General features: G+C 36.6%; 1 protein-coding gene across 3 annotated transcripts in view; it reads right to left on the bottom strand.

Moving 5' to 3' along the window:
* The window catches only part of OLFM3 (olfactomedin 3), a 71723-nt gene that overhangs the window by 36957 nt on the left and 14054 nt on the right, over positions 1–20712 (bottom strand). For all 3 annotated transcript variants that reach the window (XM_036769045.1, XM_036769046.1, XM_036769048.1), the window contains one exon: positions 2391–2546. In XM_036769045.1, coding sequence (XP_036624940.1) covers positions 2391–2546 — 156 coding nt within the window. The remainder of the gene's footprint in view (positions 1–2390; positions 2547–20712) is intronic.

The following is a 20712-nucleotide window of genomic DNA, read 5'->3' as shown; positions in this document are numbered from 1 at the left end:
TAATGACTTATCTCTGTGAATCAGCATTCTCAGTGCTTTTCTCCATCAAATTCCAAGTGAGAAACAAATCAGAGGCTGAATATGATACTTAGGCATGTCTCCCAAGCACTAAATTGAGAATAAAACTATTGATTAATAAGGCAGTTAGGTGGTGCAGCAATAGAATGCTGGGCCTGGAATCAAAAATACCTGAATTCAAACCGTGACTCAGATACTTACTAGCTATATGACCTTGGGAAAGTCACTTAATGTCTATTTGTCTCAGTTTCCTGTAAAATGGGGAGAATAATACCACCTACCTCATGGGATTGCTGTGAGAGTCAAATGAGGTAATTGTAAAGCACTTAACATAGTGCCTGCCACATAGTAGGTACTTGGTAAATACTAGCTATTATTATTAATTATTTAATAAGAAAAAGAATCAAGTATCTCACTAATTTATTAGACTGTGTCCTGGCATTTAACAACTTTATAATATTAAAAATCTTGTTGTGTACTGAATACATTTTTCATTATGAAAAAATAATCTGTATTTTATTTGTGTCTATATGAATGGTAAATTCTAGAATTTATTTTTCTCCATTTTGAATATGGGGCATGAGGATAGAAAACCTTCAGTGAGGTTTAGCTTTAAGCTAAAGAACACATGGAATCCAAAAGGTTTGGGACCTTTTTATGCACCCACCTTACAATTTAATTCAATTTCATTTGAAAATAAATCCCTGCTATGAGAAGACATCCCCAACCAACTGTTCATGGTCACAGGAATTCCACTGAGTCTGCACATCATTGACACATTTTCAGACTTTTTCAGTGAGTTTATTGGTTGTATTGATTTTCCCTCTTTTTCTTTTTTAAAATACTATTTTATATTTACATGGCTTTCTGGGAAAAAGGATACTGGGGAAAAGAAATGTGAGATGTGCAAGTTTAGAGACATCTTCACTCCAAATGTTCATATGGACTATTTGTGCCCAACCTCTGGTAGAGCCTTCCAAGCTCATATTGGTCTGATGAGCCACAGTCAGACACACCATACCTTGACCCTGATGTAATGATGTCATTTTGGTTCTCTTTAAGTACAAAAGGACAACCACCAACCAAACAGTTAAGGAAAACTATGATGATGTGAAAAAAATCAATAAAAACTTTATTTAAAAAGACAAAAATAAATATCTGCTGGGAGCAAGGCAGTGTGCTAGGTTCTTTGGCTACAAAGAGAAAAAGCAACACTATTTTTGCTCTTATAATCCATGAGGAGAAGTCAAATATGTCTTTAAAGAGGTATAATTTGAGGTAGAATGTGACAATGGAAAAACTAGAGATTCAACTAAAATGGTCTAAGAAAAGAGAGAGAGAGAGAAGAGAGAGAGAGAAAGACAGAAAGACAGAGGGGGGGAGAGAGAGACAGAGAGATGAGACAGAGAGACGAGAAAGAGAGAGAGACAGAGAGAGACAGAGACAGAAACAGAGAGAGAGAGATGACTTTCAGCTAGGATGAGGGAAAATTTATTGCAAGAGGAGGCAAATGAGCTTGAACCTTGAAGGAAGGGGATTTCAACAGATAGAGCTGAGAAGGGATTGCACCTTAGACATAGAAATGGGAGAAGGTGGGATGAAATCAGAGAACAGCCAGTAGTCCTGTTGAGCTGCATAGTGATGTCTATAAAGAGGATTGATATGAAATAAAGGTAGGCTTTATTAATGTAGGCTACCATCAGACTTATAGAAACCCATTGGTATTGGGCTATAGAATTTTAGTTTTATTCTATAGGTATTAGGGAGCTAACCAATGCTTTTGAGGAAGGGGGAGAGACATTTTCACATCTTTCAGTTATGAAGAAGTATGTAAATGAAAAGACTGGGAAGGGGGAGAGACTGGAGGCAAATAGACCAATTAGCAGGCCATTAGAGTCTAGGTAAAAGTTAAAGGAATCATTGGTCTAAGACATTGGTGAGCTAATAAAAGGGAAGAGATAGATTGTGAAATAAGATTTGGTAACTGATTGGACTGTGGACACGGTGAGAGAGAAGGAAAGGTCAAAGATGCCTCTGTGGTTAGGAACTTAGGTTTTTGACAGGAAGGAGGTACCATATGCAGAAATAGAAAAGCTGACAGCAAGAAAAACTTTTGTCAATTTAGTTATCATCACATATATTCAAATACATTTAAATCGTGACATAGTATCCACATTTCCATAATGGTTCTATTTATAGAGAACCTTCTCTACCATCTTGCAACTAATGGTCACTCTTAGCAGTTAAGTGAATATTTTCCCAAATGAGTCTTTAACATTGTATGAGCACTTATTTCTAGTGGAGATTCATGCATCATGGTTCAGTGCTTTGCTCCCACTTGCTTTTCCAAAGACTATGGAAGTAAAACCTACTTGAAAATGCTTGGTCATTAACGTCTTCCGGTCATCTTCAATCTGCCGAAACTTGGCCTTCAGTCCTTTCATTTGGGTTTCCATTTTTAAAACATATTGGAAATCCCTCTGAGTCCGTAAGTTTAAGACTTCAATGGACTGGGACATATTCTGAACCTGGTGAAAGAAGAAAATTGGCTATAGAAATATTGCCCACTAAGAGACACATTACAGTTATTGGTTAAGTTTTATAATGACATTCTTATTCTAAGAACTAGTTAGCAATGTTTTTCTGTGGTAAAAGTCTATATTCATGACTATAAAAAGACAGGTTTCATGAATAATAATTTCACATCATAAATATTTGGAAAATCCAGGCAGAAAGAAATTGTATATAGATGGGAATCAATAAAAAATAGGGATTGGTTCCAACATCACAAATAAGCCTTCAATCAATCAAAATGGTAAATAAATTGGTTAACTAACTATGCCTAAATCTGTCAAACTGGTACTAAATTGACAGATGTCAAGTCATACCTTGATGTAGTTTGGTGTTTTAGAAGAAACTTTATTTTCTATTTATTTTTAAATTACACATAGTACCTGGAAAGTGCTAAAATATTTTAATTAGAAAAAAATATGGTTGCTTAGGAGTGTGGGTGGTGTTTAGTTATCCAGCGAAGGTAAGAATTATTTTGCTCAGTATATTCATTCCATGACACTCAAAGAGGCAAGAGTGAATTGGTCAGAGGTTGAATGTGATGTTTAATAGTGAATCCCAATAGTTTATGCTACTTAAGAAAATTGGTAAATGAAATCTGTACATTAGGGGGGAAGAAAAATGTACTTTAAGCAAATATCATAGCCCCATTGAAAGCCGATACTTACTACATTGGGTACAAAGAATCATTTGAGGATTGCGGCATAGATATGAAAGTTATCGTCATGAGTGTGGCATGTGGCCTTTGTGGCAAAGAGGCAAATAGCAATTCACAGCATAGACTGGATATCCAGTCTTATGTTTAACATAAATAGTAGAACTTTAGACAGAAAGGTTCTGGGTTCTGCTGTGTTCTTTCCTGGCTTCTCCTCTAGCTCCTTGTCAGCCATTCCCCAATGATGTCTGTTTTTGCTACTTAAAAATGAGGTCCTGACATATTTAAACCCTATTATGTGATTTTGTTAAAAATAACTAATAATGAAAATTTAATTCTTGTAAGGAGTTTTTCCTTGTTGATAGTAGGTAATTCACTTTTCCTCATGGATCTTTACTATTTTTCATTTGTCATGATGCCCATGCTAAAAAAGTCTTTATTATTTATTTTCCTTTAGTAGAAGGCAAATTTGAGAGACGGTTTGGCATAGTGGATAGATGGCTGACCTAAGAGTCAAGAAGAACTGGGTTCAAGTCCTATCTCTGAAGCATATTGGCTATACAACCTTGGGTGAATCACTTAGGCTTTTACTATCTCCAGGTAATTTTTTTTTTAAGAAATGAAATTAAAAGTCTGGATGACTCCCTGTCTTCTCTCCCACTAAAGCAAAATCATAGAAAGAAATCTGAAAATATGTCAACAGTACTGGAATAAATGCTGTAATTCATAATTTTTTCCTAAATTTTGGTAATGATTAGGTATTAAAATTTCTTTAAGAAAGATTCCATGACATATACTCATGAAACAGACTGATCCCTCCCAAGAACAACCATGTCCTTATTAATGATGTCATTAAGTTTTCCTGATAATTTCAAAAAATTCCTTATCTTCACTGCACTACGTTAGAAAATGAAGCCAGAGGGAGAAGAATTGCTATAAAAGTATTTTATGACTATCAGTAATATGAAATGAAGTATAGTTAGTAAGGATTACATGCTAGCAAATACACAGAGATAGAATTGCTAATTCAAATAGCTTTGGGTTTGGCTTTGGGTTCCATTTTGCTTTTGCTATTGGCCACACCTGGATCTAATCTGTGTGTGGTACAGGCCACATAATTCACAGACTAGTGACTATTATTAAAATTATAAAGGAATTCACTCCAGTTACGATAAACTCAGTGATGAGCTAGAGTAGTCACAACTATTTGTTTAGTTTGGGGGGCAGTCTATGATAGTTGTTTGATTGTCCTGGTTATCTCATGTGAGATAATATGTAATAACTCTCCATATATTTCCTTGTACTTAGAACTCCTAGACTCAGCTGGTATACCTATTCCTTTTTCTGACAAACCATTTTCATTTCACTATAAATTTAACCAGGTTTCTTTGCCTAGATGGTACAAATTTAAATTTCCTAAATTTAAACTCACACTCTCTTGGATTAGCTCTGTCATCCATAAATGGTAAAATATGGAAGGCACCTGGCCTCCTAAATGCTTTAGAGAAACTATAAATGCAAGCATTTGGCTTTTCTGGGATAATATTTTGAGGTCCCTGTAAAATGAGGTGGTGGGAATGGCTGGCCTGCCTGTGAGTTTTCTACCAGCTCCATGTCTGTGATCCATTGTGATTCTTGGTGACGACAGGACTTTCAGCATCCTTTCAGCTCTGATTTGTGATACTCTGATTTTACAGATTAATCCCTGCTATGATACCCTATGTGGGCACAGCTAGAATGTTATCAAAATGTAAAATTAAATCTATCTTTTGGCTTAAATTGAATCTGTTGTTTAAAAGATCAGATTCTGAGTTTTAGAAGTGTCTTTTTTTAGCAGGCTGATTTATTTATTTATTTATTTTGGGGGGGGAGAGGCAATCAGGGTTAAGTGACTTGCCCAAGGTCATGCAGCTAGCAAGTGTCTGAGGCTGAATCTGAACTCAGTTCCTCCTGACTCCAGAGCTGGTGCACTATCTACTACACTGCCTAGTTGCCCTGGTTATGTCTTATCCTTCTGGTACATGTGACCATTTTGCTCCCATGATGTCAGAGTGTGATACTTCTTCCTGGGGAGTCATTGAAACATATTAAGAATTATGCCTCTTTTCAATTCAGCATTACATAATTGCAGTATTTTATCATCCTGGTGGTCCAAGCTGGCGCTGTTATGAGTAAGATATTCTTGAGAAACTTTTATTTCTTCTTCTTGAAAACAGTAGTTAAATACTTCTTCATGAATAATATCTTGGACATTCAAAGAATCACATATTCTTAGAGCTGGAGGGGACTTAGTTTAGTTAGCTCAGCCTGGACCTCAATGGGAATCTTTTACAACTTCCATGAGGAAGGGATCATCTGACCTCTGCCTGAAGATCTTCAGGGATGAGGAAGTCATTATCTTATAAAGCAGCTCGTTCCACCAAGACAACTCTATTTTTTAAGGAAGGTTTTCCTTACAGAGAGAGATAAAATATCTTTCTGCAACTTCCATATATCCCTTCTATTTATGCTTTAAAGACCCAAGAGAATCAAGACTAACCCCTCTTATACATAGCAATCTTTTAAATACTTGAAGACAGCTATCAAGTGCCCCCTCTAAGGCTTTTCCTTTTTAAGCTAAACAGTCCTAGTTCTGTCAATCAATCTTTGTCTTCAATTTCCTCATTCCAGTGGTGACCTTTTTCTATGTGGACTCTAGCTTGTCAAACGCTTTCCCAAAATGTGCCAACCAGAGCAGAACGCAAGAAACCTAATGTAGTCTAACTAGGACAGAATACCTCAAAAAATGATCTCCCTCATCCTTGATACTATGTTTTTCTTAATACACCCTAATATCATTTTATATTTCTTTTTGGCTGCCATTCTATATACTCTATAAATCATTCCTGTAAATCCAAATGAAATTAGGGAATTCATAACAATTGGAATATACAATATTGGACATCATTACTAGACATTTCGTATTGTGCTGTCATAATTCAATGTTATTTTCTTCTTCTATATACTGAGATAGCAATATTTGAAATCATACCATAATTAGCAGTTTTTTTGCACCCAGTACTAACCAACCAAAATGGCACCCTTTATTCAATTGGAAATAGATAAGCATCCTGGGACATAGCTGGGGAGGTAGGGTACGGAAGTAGAGACCCTGGGGACATTCCTAGATTTGCCATAATGGTGGGAAGAGGGTAGGAGGGGGTTATGGTGAATATATTGTAACATCGCTGAGGAAGTTGCTAAAGGAGAGTACAGAAACCAAGAAAAGAAATGGGCCATCTATCTTTCTATTTTAGTTAATTCTTCTTGGTACCTATGTGCTTCACTCTGTTGTTTTTGCATTGCAGAAAGACTGCAAGTGCTGCCTCTAAATTCTAATTTGCACCCATTGGCAAAGCCCCAGTTACTTTTCTCTAGTTATAGCTCTCTGTGAGGTCTTGTAGCACTGCCCCCTTGTGGGGTTTGGGCAAAACTGAATAGTATGATTGACAATGTCAAGCAAAAGAGGGCGAGAGAAGGGCAAAAAGCCATTATTTTCACTGGAAATCAGTTCCAGATTTTATGACAATGAAAGGAGTGACCCTGACCAAAGGTTAGGTGCACTGAGGAAATAAAAGAAACAGTAAATTGATCAAAGTGTCCTGTTTTGACAAAAGAAAAAATAGCTAAATTCCAGAGTGGGGCAGTCCAGAGGCCTTAGTAAGTGGACAACAGAAATGAACCCGAATAGAATACATTACTATTTTGAACTCCCACCCCACCCCCACTGCTGTTAGTTCACCAAATATTCTGGATTGATTGATACAGCAAGTAAGCAAAATGCATCAGAATAGAAAAGACCATTGTAAGAGGAAACACATGACCCAAGAGAGACAGCATAGCGTGCTGGACTTGGACAGAGTTCTGGACTTAGAATGAGCAGTACCTGGGTTCAGACCTATCCCAGATATTTACTAAGTCTATGACCTTGATCAAGTTGCTTAAAACCTTTGAACTTTAGTTGAAAATCTGTAAAATGGGTGTAATACTAGCAACCTTCCTTATATAGTTGTTGGAATATATAACTCAAAGGGTAAAATTTGTATAAGGAGCTTTGCAAACTAATAATGACAAATATGGTAATAATAAATTAAAAATAATAAATATGATTAATAATAAGTATTACCTTTTCTTTATTTTCATGTCTGAACTTACATGAAAAGATCCCCTGTGACTTGCTTAGCAAACTCTCTAAATGTACTACCAGGAGTCCCACTTTACTCACTCTTTGGCCAACAGCTCACAAGGTAGAGTGTCAGTTTCCTCTCTCAAAGAATTTTATTTAATTTAAAGTCTCCTTGCATACTTGCTCATAAAAATATAGGGAAATTCCCATCATTTATGTGCTGTAATTTTCTGAATCACAGGAGCTTCTGATCAAGGTGACTTTTAGAATGTTTATCCCTTTCTATGCCTACTAACAGTTTAACCTGAAGTCCAAAAAACCCAGCCAATAAACAATGACAATAAGAAGGAAAAGGAGAAAACAAGAAAAAAGGAAAAAAAAACAAGAGAGGAGAAAACAAGAAGAGAAACAGAAAAATAAAATGAAGGAATACTAAGAGGGAGAACACTTTCTAATGAATGAAGATACTGAGGGTAAAGCGGAAAAATCATGTACAAAGTTTCTAAAGTAGGTTCAGCAGTGAGAAAAGAAAAGAAAGGAAGGAATTACTGAATTACTACATAATCTTGTTTTTCAGATAACAGCTGTTGAGACTTTCTCCTTTATATGTTGGGACTTTGGCAGAAATTGACTAATTTGTAGAATAAATGAGGCTGATCTGGGGGCAAAAAAAGCAATAAATGATTGCTGAATTGATTGAAGTCAGAAGCAGGAGGAAGATGACATAAACACTGCTTGTGGTGGATGAGATAATAATAGTGTATGATAAGGAGAAGACAGGGCTACTCAATTCTAATTTAGATTTTCTTTTCACTACCCTAAAAATAATCATCTTTAAATTGGATGGGCTAGAACATAAAAGGTTAAGAAACCTACAATAATGAAGAGGGTAGCTCTGCATGATGATACTCAATTTATTCAATAAATGCTTATTAATGAATGAATAATAATAAAAAACCCTGTGCCAAGTACTAAAATGGAAATTCTCAAGAAGCTTACACTGTCATTGGTGGGGGGCGGGGCGGACATTGCTAAAAATAAATTTTGGCAGTAGGGCAGACAGAAAGGCTTAGAAGTCTTAAAGGGTATGGTGATGGGACAAATAGAGCCCTTAGGTTTTAGGAATAGGTCAAATGATAGTGACTAAGGTCTGAAAGTCATTGAGGCAGGTCAGATGGTAAAACCTAGAGGATCTTAGGAAGCAGTTAAACAATAGATAATAAGACCTGGTGGTCTTCCACCTCACTAGAAGTAATAGATTGATTAGTCCTAACTCATCTGAAATGATACAGAGTGAAGAGGGCAGAATTAGGGAAACAATTTATTCAATGACATTATAAAGAAACACCACTTTGAAAGATTTAGAATTCAGATCAATGCGATGATAAACCTCAGTGACAGAGGACTACAGATGAGGTATATTACTTAATCTTCTGCCAGAAAGTGATGAACTTAAAATTCAGAATTGGGCAACCTTTTTTTTCGATGTGGTAAATCTGGGAATTGTTTTTGTCTCCTTAACTGCACATATTTATTATGAGGGTTATATTTTTATTTTGTTGATCAATTGGAGGGAAGTGGAGTGTTAATAAATTCTTGTAAACATAAATACAAAAAGAATATATTTCATATAAGAAAATGCAAATGCTTATAGCACAAAGAATAATCAAGTATTTTTTTTTCTGTATGTGCAAGTTAAATGCTTCTGAATTAAAAAGAAACAAATATTTATACACTTTCTATCTGAAGTTTCAATGAACTTTACAAATAGCATCATATTATTTTTCTTTGGAGGTAACTGGGTGGCACAGCGGATGGAGTAATAGGTCTGGACATGAGAAGAACTGAATTTAAAGCTGGCCTCAAATACTAGCTGTATGACCCTGTCACAGCTAGTCACTCAACCTCTTTTTGCCTCAGTTTCCTAATCTATAAAATGAACATAGTAATAGCACTTAGGTCCTGGGGTGATTGTCAAGATCAAATGAAATGATAGCTGTAAAATGCTTAGCACAGTATCTGGCACCTAGTAAGCACTCTATAAATGCTTTAAAAGACCTAGACAAGCTTTAGCATATTGCATTGTGATCAGAAAGACAAGATCAGCCTTTAGCAAAAGAACTGGAGATAGCAGATCTTGAACTACCTACATCACAGGGTTAATTAAAAGCTTAATGTGGAAGTGAATCTGAGTTTTTTTTTTTAGGAGGCAGCTTGGTGGTACAGTAGAGAGCATAGGACCTAAAGTTCAAGTCCTGCCTAAGACATCCAACTGTCTGTGTGACCCTGGGCAAGTGACAACCTCTTTATGTCTCAATTTCCTTTTCTGTAAAATGAGGATAATAATAGTACCCACCTCCCAAGGGTTGTTGTGGGGATTAAATGAGATAATATTTGTAAAGTACTTTCCAAACCTCAAAGCACTATATAAATGCTAGCTAGTTACTGTGATAATTTATCCTTCAGTTAAAGAAAAAAAATAAAAAAGGAAGCAGTTCAATAGTAAATTACTGCTCTGGCTACTACATGAGGGCATGAGTTCCTCTTAACTGGAAGTGTTCACACAGAGAGGCTGGAGGGCCATCTGTCAGTGATTCTACAGAAGGGATTCCTCACTGAAGGGCAGCTTGGACAAGATTATCTCTTAGGTCCCTGCCAACTGTAAAATGTTATGATTCTATGATTTTTGTTGTAACTAAAATTAAGTTTCATGAAACATCAGGTCATATAAATAATAAGATGACTTTTATATTCCTGATGTACAGCCTCAACCCCAGCACCTATTAAAGTGATGAGTGGAGGGTTAATTACTAACTAGCTGAAGCTGAAAGTTACGTAGTACAGTGAATAGAGTACAGGACGTGGAGTCAGAAAGATCGGAATTCAAATTCAACTTAAGGCACTTACTATCTATATGACCTTGAACAAGACAGTCAGTCAATAAATATTTATTGAGTGCATAGTATATGCTAGATGGTGCGCCAAGCACAGGGTCACCTAACCTCCATCAGGCTAGCTTCCTCGTAGTTTCCTTCATCATTGCTCCCAGAATGATGAAGATAAATTAAGGAAGAACCAACAATGATTATGAATGAAAAAAACCTATCACCATGCAAATCTATAAAAATTAAAACACATTTTGGGAAGCTATGAATAGTTAAGGAAACAAAAACTACATAATAACACAATATTCCCAAGATAAAGATTCCCCCAAAAGATGGATAATCTTATCACCTCAAGAGTTCATAAAAGTATAGAGCAAGAAAGAGCCTTGGAAATTATCTAGATCAACCTTTAGCTGAACCATGAGGGCTCTTTACATCTCACACAAGTGATCATAGGTCTTCCGCTGGAAAGCATCCAGGTTTGGGGCACTTACTTCCACCATAGGATCTTTCCCTGCAGTTTTAGACTGAAGTTCGTCCTTATGTTATGACGAAACTTCCTGCTTTGTCCTCTTGGTACAAACAGAATAACCTTCATACCTCTTCTTTTCAATCGTTCATTAAAAAAAGAATGTATCCATCATTTACTATGGGCTAGATGCTGTGCTACATTAAGGGAAATAAAGTTAAAAGTGGGCACTGTTGGACACCTATACCTCCATAGAAGACCTGAGGGAGGTACTGGAGAGGTGGCAGGTGGCCAAAACCAAGGAACAGGAGAGGGCAAACAAATCTAAATTATGGATTTTCCAAATTGAAGGTCTTTGTGCCACTCCTTCCCAAAGACAGGAAGCCCAACACAGCTGATATTCTTAAAAACACAACTGAATATATATATATATATATATATAGATAGATAGATAGATAGATGTAGATATAGATATACACACACACACATATATATATATGTGTATCTATCTATCTATCTATCTATATATATATATATATATAGATACACATACGTGTGTGTGTGTGTGTGTGTGTGTGTGTGTGTGTGTGTGTGTGCCTTTGTGAAATTTTAGAAGATACCAAATCTTGTCCAGACTGGAAGCACAGATGCCACTCTTAGCCCAGTTTCACTACTGATTGACACAGAAATTTTGATTTGCTACATTTCTGACTTGAGTCCATTCACTATTCCTTGGGCAGCCTGGAAGCTTTATGTTCTTTGGGTTCCACCACACTGGTGCCAGATTTAGTTCAAACACCCTAGATGAATTAGCCCTACTGGTGCTCAGAACTCCCAAACTCAAGCGATCCACCAACCTGAACTTGCTCTAATGGCAGGGGTTTCAGGAATGCAATAACACATCTAGCATTAATGTCCTTTCTAATATAAGCAACAAGAAGAAATGAATGTCATGCTCAAGTTACGTTGTGACCAAGGAAGAGCATCATAGGATTAGCATAAAATTTAAAGCTTGAGGGGAATTCAAAGAGTATTTATTTTAACATCCTCACATTATGGTAGGAGATGCAAGATTCAAACCCAGGACTCATAGGCTCAAAGTTTTGGATGAAGAAGGGACCTTAGAAGTAATTTAATCTAACCTCATTTCTTAGAAATGAAGGTGAGGCACAGGTAAGTCAAGCATCACTCTCAAGATATATAAATGTAGTAAGTGGTAGAAACCAAATATGAAGCCAGGTTCTCTGACTTCAACTCCATCCATCTTCCCACAGCACTCTATTACTCTACTTCTGAATCCAAGGTTCTTTCCATGATGCCTCAGTGTCTTTCCATTGTTCCTGATGATGTACTCCATCAATGCAGCCTAAGGACAAAGCTTATTAGGCTGCCATGCCACATGTTTAACTAATTTTGACTTTGAAAGATACCAAAATATTGTGGGCTTTATTAAGCAGCTTTCTATTTTGTACTTGTAAAGATGAATTTTTCAAATGTGGCAGATATCTTAACATCTATCTCTACCACGTTTATGTTGTTAGATTTTTGTCCCCTGTTTAAGACTATCTGGATCAACCAATCATCTAATCAATAAGAAGTAATTAAGTGCCCCACATTGTTGCCTCTTCTTGGTATATAAATAAAAAACAACAACAAAAGGTGCTTCATCTCAGGGAGCTTGTATTCTGATGAGATATTTTTAGATCTCCATTTTGTCATCCAGCATTGTTTTTTTTTCCAAGTTGCTGATAAAAATAACACTCCACTAAACACTTCCTCTAAGAGTTCTTCACCTGGGGTTCTTTAACTTTTAAACAAAAAATTGATAATTGAATTCAATATAATTGTTTTCTTTTTAATTCTATGTATTTTAATTTATGCTCTTGACATTATTCTGAGAAGGGCCTGTAGGCTTCACCTGGCTGTCAAAACGGTATGTGATACACAAAAAGATTAAAGATGCCTGCTCTGAGTTAACATCGATCCATTAATTGACACTCTTTGGGCTCAACTGTTAAATGCATATTCTATACTTGGTACATGTTTCAGTTGTATTTCATTTGGGTCTGGGAGGAGGTGGCCCTCAACGAATCCAGTATGATAAAGTAGCAAAGAAAGATTTAAGGATAAGAAAGTTATAGGAACATAGATTTCAATTAGGAAAGAACCTTACAGCTCCCTACTGCAACCTTCACATTTTACAGATGAAGAAACTGAGATGCAGAGAGGTTAAGGAAGGAACTTGTCCAAGGTCGTGTAGTAAGCATCAAAAGCAGAATTTGAATCCAGGTCCACTAATTCCAGAGTCAATGCCCTTTCCACTGAGCCACACTGTCTACGATGATCTGCTGCTTTCTACCTTGGTCAGACCATACCTATAATCTTTTACCAGTAGGGGGCACCATATTTTTGGAATGATATAGAGAGGCATCATAGCACAATGGATAAAAAAGCTAGCTCAGGTCTCGATTATTAAACACATCGGCGGTGTGATCCCAAACAAGTCAAAACCTCTCAGTATTCTAGGCAACTCTAAGATTATTTAGTTGTGGAGATATTTGACCTTGTTGGCAGAGGTAGTTTCTTTTCTTGGAGGGTTGCTATACCAATTAGAGATGTCTAGTCCTCATAACATTGTGTCCAGAAAGTCTCCAGAATAAAAAAAAACCTCAGGGTTTGTAGCAATTATATAGCTATTAAAATCAATTTTGCTAAAAATAAAAACTAAAACAAAAGACAAAATCCATTGCTTTCAGAATAACCAGCAACACAAAATGAATCATATTTTCTAAGAGTCAGAATCTGACTATAATGAATATCATCATAACCACAAAAGGTATTGGAACTCTGGGCATATATAGCTGTATATACATATATACATATATATGTATACACACATATATACACACATACATGTACATACATACATACATACATATATATATATGCGAAGCCCCCAAATGTTCAAGTCCTATAACATTGTTGGTATGAGATAAAGCTCCTTACAGAGGAAATATGGAAATGGCACCTATCATGTAGGTGATATTCAAGCAAAGGTTTACTAGATCAGTCAAAACCATAACTAGAAAGTAAAAAAAAAAACCTATGATTTATTACATAAATAGTACAAGAAGCTCTCAACAACACATGGACATAACAAAGATACTTCATGAAAACATATAGTCTGAGCCATTAATACTGTCTACCTTGATGACATGTACATATTTTCTTCTACTAAAACTGTTAAAACTTGCAATCCTACTAAGTATAGAAAACATAGCCATCTATAAAATGGAATCTATTTTGATGTATACTATCTATTTGTGTTAGGAGAAGAATATGATAATATAACAGAAAGAAGGCATATATTATCTTAGGGTTAGAAGACACCACCATCAATAATAGCTTTGTTGATATCTGTTCTCCCTTGCATAAAAGTCTTAGTCTGAGCTATATTGATCCCTCCAAAGCTTATCAGTCATTTCCCATTTCATTTCTATAAGGGATTCTTCAGGTACATATGATTTGTTGTTTCATTTCTTGTGATGTGATAAATAATTTAGAGAAGCAACCTGCTAAAGTATACAGAGGGACAAGTCTGAAAAAGACCTAACTTCGAGGCCTGCCTTTGATACGTACAAGCAAAGTATCTAAGGACAAGTCACTATTTCAGTAACTTCAAGTAAATTCTCTAACTTAGAGATGAGTTACTAATCTGTATTAATGGAGTTTCCATACCAACAGGTCCCTGTGCCAAAGAAATAATAGGTTAGCTTCTTTCCCCTTTCCCTAATCCCAGTCCACAAAATAATTAAATTTACATAAATTCAATAAATATTTTAATTACTATATGTAATATTTTAATTGTTACATATAACCTAGTATGCATTAATATTTGTAAATAGAATATTATCTTATATATTTTCAAAACAGAAAAGTATTGCCAAATCAGGAGGTATAAATATAAAATGAGGAAGATTTCAAAGACTCACTTAGTCCTCTCTGGCCCTGCATGGATGGAACTGAATCAGAAAGTTGATTATAGTCACATTTTTCAGACAGAAGATGAAGGAAAGAATCATAATTATGGAAACATGATTTCATCCACATGGCTACTCCTCCCATTGCTGCAATTTTTTGTCTTTTCATGTTTTCTCGTCCTCTGTGAATTTTGTCCATGCCTTTCCATTTATCTTCCATAGAGCACCCATCAGACATGCTTTAAGCTTTCATCATATCCTGGGGTGATATGTGGTCTGCTTCTTGTCATTCCCACTAAACGAACGCCTCCTCACAACACAATCTTCTGGATGTACATGCCCTAGACTAGATAATGTCATGTACACCTTTTTACCTTTTTTAGGATATAAATTTATTTATTTTCAGTTTCATCGTTCACTTCCACAAGATTCTGAATTCCAATTTTTCTCCCTATCTCTCCACTCCCCCCACCCCAGGACAGTGTGTATTTTGATAACTCCTTCCTCCAATCTGCCCTCCCTTCTATTACCCCCCCACCCCTACCCCCTTTTCTTATACCCTTCCCTTCTATTTTCCTGTAGGGCAAGACAGATTTCTATACTCCGTTGCCTGCCTATCTTATTTCCCAGTTGCATGTAAAAACAATTTTTAACGTTCATTTTTAAAGCCTTGAGTTCCACGTTCCTCTCTTCCTCCCTCCCCACCCACTTTCATTGCGAAAACAAGCAATTCAATAGGTTATACATGTGTAGTCATGCAAAAATTTCAATAACAGTCCTGTTGTAAAAGACTATATTACCCTCTATCCTGTCCTGCCCTCCATTTCTTCTATTCTCTCTTTTGACCTGTCCCTCCACAAAAGTGTTTGCTTCTGCTTGCCCTTTCCCTGAATCAGCCATCCCTTCTATTATCTCCCCTCTCTTATCCCCTTCCCCCCTACTAAAACTGTTAAAACTTGCAATCCTAAGTATAGAAAATATAGCCATCTATAAAATGGAATCTATTTTGATGTATACTATCAGTATAATATCAGTAAGTAAGATAGATTTCCATACCAATTGAGGGTGTACATTCTTGCCTCCATAAGCCAAATCCAATGAGAATAAGACTTATTTATTCCCTCTCACCTCCCCCCTCTTCCCCTCCGTTGTAAAAGCTCTTTCTTGCCTCTTTTATGTGAGATGGTTTACCATATTCTACCTCTCTGTTTCTCTTTCTCCCAGTACATTCCTCTCAACACTTAATTTTCTTTTTTAGGTATCATCCCTTCATATTCAGCTCACCCTGTTCACTCTGTCTATATATATGCACACATATACATACACATACATGTACACATGTATATGCTTACATGCATAAACATATACATGCATACATACACACACATTACCTATACCTTAATACTGAAAAAGGTCTTGAGTTACAAATTTCATGTAGGAATGTAAACAGTTCAACTTTAATAAATCCCTTATGGGTTCTCTTTCCTGTTTACCTTTTCATGTTTCTCTTGATTCTTGTATTTGAAAGTCAAATTTTCTATTCAGCTCTGGTCTTTTTAACAAGAATGCTTAGAAGTCCTTGATTTCATTGAAATTCCATTTTCCCCCTAAAATATTATTCTCAATTTTGCTGGATAGGTGATTCTTGGTTTTAATCCTATCTCCTTTGACCTCTGGAATATCATATTCTAAGCCCTTCAATCCCTTAGCGTAGAACCTGCTAAAACTCGTGTTATCCTGATTGTATTTCCACAATATTTGAATTATTTCTTTCTGGCCACTTGTAATATTTTCTCCTTGACCTGGGAACGCTGGAATTTGGCTACAATATTCCTAGGAGTTTTCCTTTTGGGATCTCTTTCAGGAGGTGATCTGTGGATTCTTGACATTTCTATTTTACCCTCTGGTTCTAGAATATCAGGGCAGTTTTCCTTGATAATTTGGGGTCCAGCTGAGTATCCAACTGCAATGCTTGTCTAAGATATACATACTGATGGGCTATCTTGCTGAACTGCCCTCCCATTTACCTGTCACAGAATGAGAAATATGCATTTTTCATTTTCTCTGTGGCATTATAATATTGCTGAAACTGTTGAGATTTAGCTCTCAAATTTTCATGAGTAAAGGAATTAATAAATGTGTAAGAAAATAACCATAATTACCCAATGCATTGCATTGGATCTGAAACCCTAGTAAAGAAACCAGAAAGGATACTACTCAATATAAAAGATATACTCTGGCATAGTGCATTAATATTGAGGATAGAATAAGGAAGATCTGGGTTCAGATTCCACTTCTGATATTTACTAGCTATGTGACCCTGGCAAATCATAATCATTATCAGCCTTGGTTTGCTTAACTGTAAAATGGGGACAATAATAATATCTATCTCCCAGAATTGTTGTAAGGACCAAACGAGATAATATTTTTAAAGTCCTTAACACAGTTCCTGGCACCAAATAGCAAGCACTTAATTAATGCTTGTTTCCTTCCTCCCTCCTTCCCTTCCTTTCTTTCCTTCCTTCATTGTTCCCTCCCTACTTTCTTCCCTTCCTTCCTCTCTTCCTTCCTCCTTCTCTTCCTTCCTTTTTTCTTTCTTACTTTCCTTCCTTCTTTCCTTTATTCTTTCCTTCCTTCCTTCCTTCCTGTACCTCAGATAACTTCCTAGGACTTATCTGTCTATGCGGACATGGACAAATCACTAAACTGCTCTAGAAGTCAGTTTTCTCAACTGTAAAATGAAGAGATTGGACTAGGTGGTCTTTAAGGTCACTTCCAACTCTAATCTGGGACCCTATGATCTGCTGAGTCAATGATGGATTGCATTTTGTTGGAAGGACTTCTTATAGTAGACATTTCCCCATGATGATGAAGTCACAGAACCTTCTCTTAATCTTGCAATCAAAATAACAACAGCAAAGTATTCTTCTTAGCAGGAACATGACAAGAATGAATGTAGGAGGAATTCAGCTGAAATACCCAACAGTTTAAGTAAAGTAGTGGAACTTATGTTTAGGGGTCCCTGACTAATAGTTGAGGTTGATTTCAAAGTGGACAGAATCGTTTTCCGCAATATGTCCCTGGATGTCCATTGATGGGGACACAGTACTAGAGTGGATATACAATAGACCTGATGACTAATAGTTGAGGTTGATTTCAAAGTGGACAGAATTGTTTTCCACAATATGTCCCTGGGTGTCCATTGATGGGGACACAGTACTAGAGTGGATATACAATAGACCTGACCCAGAATGGTATTACTTATGCTCCTTACATAGAAAAAGAAATAAAATTGATAGTTATAGCAGAGAAGTAAAAAAAAAAAGGTGAATACTGAAGGACATCAAACTTTACCCAGTTACACTGGGGTGACTCTGCTTATCCTTGCTGCAGTTGGGGATCTAATATGTTCTAGAATAATCTGAAAAGTGCTCCTCTTGATTATTTGCTGTATCACTAGGAGAATTATATCTCCCAAATTGCTAATGTTAATGTGCTTGGCCAATTGAACCTATACTGTTGTAATGAGATTATATTGGATTTGTTGAGTAATAAAAACAAAAGTACAACTATACTAAAAGCTGACATTTGTAGAGGCTTTAAGATTTGCAAAGTGCTTTAAACACAAATAAGCATCCTTAACTGCTTTATAAGCATTTAGCAAGTTATGTTCTATGTCAGTACTTTTCAAACTCTTTTTAAGGTTTTGTAGGTTTAAATAGCTTGGAATCTCAACTTCTTGCACAGAGCCACAGGTCCACAACTGGAAAGATCTGTAGAGACTATCTAGTCCAAACCCCTCAGAGGGCTTAGCTAACTTGTCCAAGGTCACACAAGGAGTAAGCATCAGAGTTAAGTTATAAAGTCATGTGCTCTGCCTCCAAATCTATCGCTCTTTTTACTATACTGCATTGACCCTCATGGGAAGTGGCATGGGGTGTGCAAGACAAGGAGATGTTGGCATTCTCAGAAAGAAGGAAAAGATCCCTCTGCAGCCCTTGCCAATGTGGTATCATTTTTCAGAGAGTTACTGGGTTTCTGAAGTGATGATGTGTCAAGGAGTAAGGAGACTACAGGGGTATTCTTCGGGTATCAGGGAAAGCTATTAGTTTGTAAATAATGCTGAAAGCAAAGACAATTCAGTGTGGCTTTGCAGATGAGGGTAGAATGTATTGATTACTTGGTTACAGAAGAGTCAATGTTGAGGAAGAGTAAGTAGTGGAGGGGTGTTGAGTTATGGCAGAAGACTGGTCTTCATTATCTTCCTTGTAGTGTGGTGGGGTAATGGATATTGGTATTGGTTAGACCTTGTCTTGTTGTGATGATAAAAAGCAGGGCTATGAGATCCAGTTCTAGTACAGCCTTTCTGACTTCTATCAGCTAAAATCGCTCCTGGCTTGTTCTCTAGAGCAGGGTATCACCACCTGCAACATTGGCTATTTGTAACTCAAACAACCTAATGCCAAGCAATTTTGGACATGGTCTATAGATAATAAAAGTACAAGGTTATAGTATGTTTTGGCACCAAGGTCCTTCATCCTTCACTCCCTTCTTCCACCAAACCACAAAGGTTTCTGGTGGCACTCCAAAGTTCTAAAGGATACAATTTGGAAACCAATAGACTAGATAAGGGCTGTCCAACCTTAGGTTTTTATTGAAACAACAGACAATGTATTTTGATTTGCCATTTTAGGGAGAGCTCTGCGGTAGCTCGGCTTTGTTTACTAAAGCATTTAGGTAAATTTCTATGCTTGTAGGCAGGGCACATAAATTCCACTGACGGGCCACATGTAGCCCGTGGGCCGCATTTTGGACAGCCCTGGGCTCAATTATGGATACCAATTTGACACAGATGTGTTATTGTTCCTGGATTCAAATGCAAATTTACCAGACCATTAATCCTTGAAAAATGATGAGGGAGTGTGTATTTTTCCATTGCTATGTGAAAAATGGTATAGATTTGTATTGTGTGGCCTCACAGTGCAGAACTGAGCCCACAGGGTAGAACTGCAGGCAACCATCATGCGATGGAAAGAGTTTGGGATCTGGAATTAGAAGAAATGGTGAAACAAGAAGACTTGGGTTCTGGGCTTGGGCACTGCTCTGAGCAAGTCATGTAACCTCTCTGAGACTTTTTTTCCTTATCTATTGAGGGGATAGGATTAGAGGGCCTTGAATTTCTACTTCTGTGACTCTGTGAATTTCCCGGGAAGTAGATTTTAGCTCATTTTAAAGAACTCTTTAACAATTACAATTGCTCCCAATTGAAAATAGATTTTGGAAGTATTGAGCAACCTGTCGTGGCAGGTATTCAAGAAAATATAGGATGACTATCTGTCAATGATACTATAAAGGTTATTCTTGCATTGGGTAGTAGATAGGACTCAATGACCTTTATAGTATTTTCCAATTCTATGATCCTTATGGGTGCAGCTAGATGGAATAGTAGATTGAGTACTCAACTTAGAGTAAGGAAAATGAGTTGAAATCCTGCCTCAAACATGTATTGTTGTGGTTGCTCAGTCCTTTCTGGTCTTGTCCAGCCATTTCCTTTTTCAGCTCATTTTACAGATGAGTAAACTGAAGTGAACAGGATTAAGTGACTTACCCAGGTGTACACAGCTAGTAAGTGTCTGAAGCCAAATATGAACTCAGTAAGATGAGTCTTCCAGACTCCAGGCCTATTACTCTATCTACCATGCCACCTAGCTGCCCCAGATACTCATAGTACTATTTAAGTCACTTAACCTCTTTGTGCCTCAATTTCTTTCTCTGTAAAATGGGGAAAATAATATTACATACCTTCCAAGATTTTTGTGAGAGTCAAATGAGATGACTCTATACAGGTGTGTGTATATACTCACATCTGTATTATAATTTCATTTACATTTATAATATATAATCATATATTTAATCATTTTGCAAACCTTCAAGTTCTCTGTAAATGTTATCTATTATTATCCTCACTG

Source organism: Trichosurus vulpecula, chromosome 7, assembly GCF_011100635.1.
Source record: "Trichosurus vulpecula isolate mTriVul1 chromosome 7, mTriVul1.pri, whole genome shotgun sequence".
NCBI classification, from domain to species: Eukaryota; Metazoa; Chordata; class Mammalia; order Diprotodontia; family Phalangeridae; genus Trichosurus; species Trichosurus vulpecula.
Note: the sequence above shows the minus strand (reverse complement) of the source record. Positions and strands in the feature narration are given on the sequence as shown.